The sequence below is a fragment of the Coenobita brevimanus genome, chromosome 13 (genome assembly GCF_032717465.1).
Source record: "Coenobita brevimanus isolate Jiangsu-jjx chromosome 13, ASM3271746v2, whole genome shotgun sequence".
Lineage (NCBI taxonomy): Eukaryota > Metazoa > Arthropoda > Malacostraca > Decapoda > Coenobitidae > Coenobita > Coenobita brevimanus.
Genome location: NC_136966.1, coordinates 52,633,466 through 52,640,389, shown reverse-complemented (window position 1 = coordinate 52,640,389; position 6,924 = coordinate 52,633,466). Strand labels below are relative to the sequence as shown.

Below are 6,924 nucleotides of genomic sequence, written 5' to 3'. Positions count from 1 at the left end.
AAGGAAGTGGAAAGAACGAAGGAAAGAAAGACAGAAGAGGGAGTGTAAAGTCACCCGTAGGCCGAAGGACAGGGAAAGAATGAAGGAAAGAAAGACAGAGGAGAATGGAAGGAAAGAAGGATGGAGAGGAAAGGGCAGACACCCGAGAGCAGCACTACATCGAGCAAGTGGATGGTGAGCGCCCCCACCTACCACAACCGGGCTAATACATGGCTCGGTCCCCTCTACAGGGAGGGAAAATCTTTTGAACAAACGATATATATATATATATATATATATATACAGTACAGTACATCCCCACAGTATGCGAGTTCAGAGTACACGATCCCCCTTGTATGCGAGAACCTATTCTTTTTTTTTTAATTTTAGCATATTTTTTATTAGTATGCGAACTGAACGCCTTGTATGCGAGATGGGCAGCGAAGAGTGGCCCAAATCCGGGGTTACCCCAAGTACGTGACATTGCCCACCCAAGAAGCGATAAAGGTTACTTATGCTCCGCCCACCTTGTGACGTCGATGCTGCTCACTCGTCACATGATGCCCATATGCGCCGCTTGGAAGGTGGTGAGGCGAGAGTCCCAGCAGAGGAAACACACGCACACACAGGGTACACTCGTTGTTCCAGGTACGTCCCCACTCCCCATGTACTCTAAGGCTATTTTTTTGTGTGAACCAGGATGTCCGCCCCCTCCTCCAGGAAGAAGAAGTGCATCACCTATGCCATGAAGATGCAAGTCATTAGGAAGATGGAGAGTGGAAAGGGTAACACAGCCATTGGCAAGGAACTAAGCTTGGCAGAATCGTCCATGCACACTATATGGGCTAAGAGGGAGGTCATAAGAAGACTGTGAAGACATATGGGATGGCACCATTGGACGGGTGAAGCACACTGACCAACCAGGCTACAATTCTTATGAAGCGGTACCTGGCTACATTTATCCTGAGGAAGGAGAAGGAAGGAATTCCACTGAACAGGTGCTACATCAGGGAGCAGGCCAAGATTTTCTACAAAGCTGCAGCACTGAAGCTTGCTGTAAAGAAACCATTTAAAGCCTCCGTGGGATTGCTTTGCCGCTTTCTGAAGAGGAAGGAGCTGCGTCACATTCGCCTCACGGGGGAACGTGCATCAGCAGATGAAATGGCGGCAGGGGATTAACCAGCCATCCTAAAGGGGATAATCGATAAAGGCGGCTACAGCAGGGACCAAATTTATAACACTGATGAAACAGCCCTATACTACAAGGCTATGCCGAAGTATACTTATATTAGCAAGCACCAGCGCCACGCCCGGGGCAGAAAAATCGACAAGAGCAGGATAAGTCATGTTTGCCGTGAACTTATCAGGCTCACACAAGATGCGTCCTGTTGTGGTGCATATTGCAGCACACCCCAGATGTTACAAGAATCTGCGCTGCATGGATGACAGCGGGGTATACTGGTACAGCAACTCCAATGGTTGGATGACGAGTAGCATCATTTCCGAGTGGCTGTTGCAGCATTTCATCCCTGATGCCAAGGCAAAATCCCGGGAACTTGGCATCCCCTTCAAGGTGCTTCTCATCCTCGACAATGCCCCAAGTCATCCAAACTGGCTAGCAGACCTCAGCAAGGAATGCAAGATTGTTTTTCTGACCCCAAGAACAACCTCTCTCATCCAACCGCTAGACCAGGAGTTGATTGCAACGATCAAGCAGCTATACCACCAACGCCTCTATGATCACCTCCGCAGCAAGACTGACAGCTGTGATGAACTGCAGGCAATTCTTGACTTGAACACAGTTGGGAGTGATGTCATGGACGCCGAGGATGGTTTGGACTCGCCACCCGCTTCATCCTCACCACGCACAGCACCCACACAACCAACTTCAACTCCTGAGAAGACTATTATGGCTTTTTGGTAGTCATTCAACCTCAAGGATGCCATCACTCTCTTGTTGTCCTCTTGGGCAGATATAACCACTGCAACAATTAACCATGCTTGGCGCCTCCTTGTACCACACCTGTGTGAAATCGCACTGGGAAGCGGCTTTCAGTCCCTCGCTGCTGCCGAGGCAGCCACTCTCACAAGTGCACAAACTGTGCCTGGATTTCAGGCCATCTCGCTGGAGGAGATCAGGGGTTTATATTCGGCCACAGCAGAGCAGGATCCCCAACAAATCGTGCAGCGAGTGGACGAGGCCGACGCAGAGAGGAGATCGCAGCAGAAAAGGCAGCAACACCAGTGATGGAGAGTGAAGATTTGTCCATGATGGAGATCAGCCGGGTACTGTGTGCCCTTGATAAATTCGAGGAAGAATTCAAGGACATCGAACGCTCTCAGTTGTGAGTGGAGGAGGTGATGTCTTCACTGGACAAAACTTTCCGCTACTACTCCGACAAGTACAACCAGGAAGTAAACAGACGGAAGCAAACACTCATCACTTGCTACCTTCGGCTTGAACAAAGTGAGGAATCACTCCCTTCAACATCAGAAGAGCCATATCCTGAGGAGGATCAAGAGACTGATTCGATGTCTGAGGTGTCAGAAATAGACTTTGAAGGGTTTATGAACGAAGTGAGTGCATTAGCTAGTGAAAGTGTCGAAAGTGCTGGTGACGAAAGTGGTGAGGAAGGTGGTATGTCAGGTGGTGTGGTGGGTGATGCAGGAGATGAACGCTAGGTGCCTCATCCTGCCTTGGATCCTTATCTTATCTCCATCACGCCTGTTGTCCTCTTGGGTAAAGGTGAGCAGCCATATTCTTGTTGGCTTAGTTAAGCCATATCCTTGTTGATTTACCTAGTAAAGCCATAATCTTGTTGGTCTACGTTATCTTAGGTAATATGTCTTAGATAGTTTCCCTGTATAGTACAATACTTGGGTCCGAAAGGCGTCTCAAGGGTTGCCCATGAAGGGAGGTGCCGCCCATATGTAATTTTCTCCATGTTTATGTATTCACAGTACGCGAATTCCTAGTACGCGACGACCTCTGCTGCCCATATACTCGCGTACTAGGGGGATGTACTGTATATATTTTTAACACACCTTACTTATAGTGAGGACTGTCTGTACAGAACATCATATAGACACACACATGGAGAAAGACCACAAATAACTATATTCTCATATGATAAGTCTGCCCATAGCACTGACAAACAGATTACAAGGTGCTTCTTGGAGGACGTGATGCCAGATCGCAAGGTGTTTCTTAGGGGAAGTGGTGTTCAAGTGGTTAAAAGTACTGTAGTAGTTAACTGTTCAAACAATGTGAGTCTGATCCCAATCTTGAGCGGGGAACAGTCTGTTTATTTGAATTTCATTAAAATAGACTTCACTGATCTTCCACATGGCCCAACAACATATAAAACCACTCCCACTACTATCATTATAACAGTCCTGAATGAGACAGCCTTAGTATGTATTAAAAATGAACTGTTGGCATTAGCACCAAAGCAGTGACATGTGAAAGTGTAAGGCACTTTGGAGAACCGCTGGATAACAAAGAATGGGTTGTCAAGTATATGCCCAAAGTCTGACACCTTGCCTTGTACTTTACACAACCAACCAGCTTTCATACACCTTCCTGTCAAATTTTTCAATCTCAATACAATTCACTCTATACAAATTCCCATTAGAAAATTCCGTTTCTAAGGTGTTACAGAAGCATAATAACACATCTATAAATTTACTGTTGGTTACAGTAACTGGAGACATTAAGAGATCAATAAATGTGATGAAACTGAGTCCCCAATAAATAGCCTTAAGGAGATGGAAATTTATAAGTTCATTAAAAAAAAAAAAACTCAACATTTAACTATTAAACTTCATTCACCTATTAATCTTCTGGAGCTAACAGTAACACTGTTTGTGTCATTTTCTACCAGGAAATTGAATTAACAATTTAACTACAGCCACAAAGTAGGGTAAACCCTCGATATACAATGGGTACCAGAGTTCAACGTAATGTGAGTTTAGCAATTTGCAAGTTTAGCAGAGACTGCTAAAATATCCACCTTCTCTCGTCTTCAGCAGTGTTTTGCTGGCTACAACCCTTGGAACATGATGCTCATTTGTTCCACGACCATAATTATGATATCACTGAGCAGGAATGGGTAAAGTTTACAAATACTGTATTCCCAATTCTGATATACAGGTATTTTGCAATAAATTACATAAAAGATTTTGGTATGTACTTTTAAAAAATCACTTTCTTTAGCTTTCATGTAGTAAAAATTAAAGATGTGCCAATACCAAGATGTTGGCCGATGCCGAAATCCACTTTTCAGCCGATACTGATACTGATACTCCGATACTAACAAATGGCCGATACTTTGCCGATACCAATACCAATACTTTTTAATTTTTATTTTTATTTGATTTATTTGATGCCGGTAATGTGAGTGTTGTTAATGCAGGAACAATATAGTAATCTATATATAATAATATATGATAATGTTACATCATACATGTAATTATAATGTAATATAACATAACATCATAACAATCTGTCTACCATTGTTGTGAAACATGTCTTGAATCACATAATAAACCAGAAAAGTATTGGAGTATCGGCCATATTTTTACCTTGCCGATACCGATACGAAAAAAAAAAAAAGGCCGATACTGCCTATAATGATACCGATACTATCGGCACATCCCTACTGAAAATTATAAATACCAAATAATAATTGTGTAAAAAAAACAAATGAGTGAGTGCATGGCAACACCGTAATCAGCTTTAAGGAAGCTTGGTGGCGTTCACCTCCCTCCATCCTCAATAAACACGCATGTAGCAGCCAAAGATGAAAAAACTGTACTGAAGTGTGAGACAATGTCGGAAAGAGCAACTAATTGTGTTATGTTCAGCAGTGGTTGGAAACCTATCTAAGGCAAGGGAAGTATGCCAGAATGAATAGGGATAAAATAAATATACTGAGTATGAAAGAAAATTGTGAAATTTTGGATAAACTTGATTCTGGGTTAGGGCAAAGCACAATTGGAAAATTGTTTAGGATCAGTTCTACCTGCATGTACATCATTAAGCCTCAGTGAAGGAGATGCCGTGGTCAGCCAGTCTCTGCCGCAGGGTCGTGTCCAGGAAGGCAGCACCGGGTGGGAACACTCCACCCCTGTTGGCACACATCACAGAAGGGTTGACAATGTAGCTAATTTATAGCTAGACTTTTTTTTCATTTATCAACTTTTTTTTTTTAAGGATCATTGCCAAATTCTGGCAAGTATGGCTTATTTCCTATCAGTACTCAAGAGAAAAAGTAGGGTTGCCAGTTTAGAGGTTTTATATACATCATCATCATCCGGACCTCCTTTCCCACCCCAAGGCAGGGTGAGGAGTAGCAATGTCCAGACAGCCCAAATTTGCCCAGTCCATTGGGCCACACTTCCAATCACTCATCATTCAAGCCCCCGAAATCCTGACTATCAGATACGCTAAAAACATTCACCACAATCTGTAGCTTCACATAAACGTATCCGATTGAGTCAATCCGGATGCTGCCACATTAAAAAGGGGTGCCAAATCCCTGATCGTGCAATTCTCCTCACAACATTCATCCAGCCAGCTCGATCTCTTGTCAGTTCCCTAGCCTCACCGACTTCCAAACCCCTCTTCCTCACACATTCATCCACCGTATCTCTCCACCTTCTCCTTGGCCTACCTCGCCTCCTCCCTCCTTCAAATTCACTCAGATATACTTTTTTCACCACTCTGTTGTTATCCATTCTCTCCACATGACCATACCACCTCAGTACACTCTCTTCAATTCTGGTGTCCACTGACTTCCTCACTCCACATTTTCCACAAATCACATTATTTTGCATCTTATCCACCCTCTGTACTCCACATAAATTCCTCAGCAGTCCCATCTCCACTGCTCTTACTCTTGACTTTTCATTTTCATGCCACACCACAGTCTTACATCAATATGTTAAAGTTGTCACTAACACTCCTTCATGTAAGCCTCATGCAGCTGCAACACTCAAGCCTCTGTTTCTTATCAAGGCCTTCATTGCACCAGCTACTTTTCTTCCTTGTGTCACTCTACTTTCAACCTCTTTTGCATATTTTCCTCTATTTTCTATCACTGTACCCAGGTATTTGAACTCCCTCACCAATTCCAGTCTCTCTTCTTTCACTGTAACATCACACTGGGAGCCATCTTCTCTCTCAATAACCATCACTTTACTCTTTTCTACATTTACTCTCAAGGTATGAAGCTCACAGACATCAGCAAAACTCTGCACCAGCCTACCAAGTTCTTGTTCGATACTTGCAAGCAGTACTGCATCATCAGCATACAACATATTTGAGATATTCCATCCATCACCATTCATTACCATTGCCATCCCCCTCTCCATTACTCGTGGTTTTACTTCTCTCATCATCCCATCCATATCACACAACCTTGTCGCATGCCCACACCGATCATGAACCATGCACTTAGATGCCCATTAACTTTTACACATGCTTTACTACCATCACAAAAATTCTTGACAGCATCTAGCAGCTTACCATCTATGCCGTACATGCGCAAAACTTTCCACAATCCTTCTCTGTCCACTTTCTCGTATGCTTTTTCCAGATCCATGAATGCCATAAACACCTTAAGGTTCTTCTCACAAGCCTTCTCTGCTATCTGTCTCACTGCAAATATTTGACCCACACATTCTCTGCCACTCCTAAAGCCACCCTGTTCATCACTCACTAGGACTTCTGATATCTCTCTTACTTCCTCTATAATAATTCTTCCATATACCTTCCCTACCACACTCAATAAACTTATGCCATGATAATTCTTGCACTCACGTTGCTCACCTTTATTTTTGTACATGGGTAAAATCACAGCCTTTTTCCACTCTACTGGCACAGTTTCACTCATCCATGCCTTCTTACATATCTTCTACAAGCACTTCATTCCACTCTCTCCA

General features: G+C 43.5%; 1 protein-coding gene across 1 annotated transcript in view; it reads right to left on the bottom strand.

Moving 5' to 3' along the window:
* Window positions 1-5,017: 5,017 nt before the first annotated feature.
* The window catches only part of LOC145414513 (saccharopine dehydrogenase-like oxidoreductase), a 39,929-nt gene continuing 38,022 nt past the window's right edge, over window positions 5,018-6,924 (bottom strand). Inside the window, exon 9 of the mRNA XM_080284037.1 lies at window positions 5,018-5,108. Coding sequence (XP_080140163.1) covers window positions 5,018-5,108 — 91 coding nt within the window. The remainder of the gene's footprint in view (window positions 5,109-6,924) is intronic.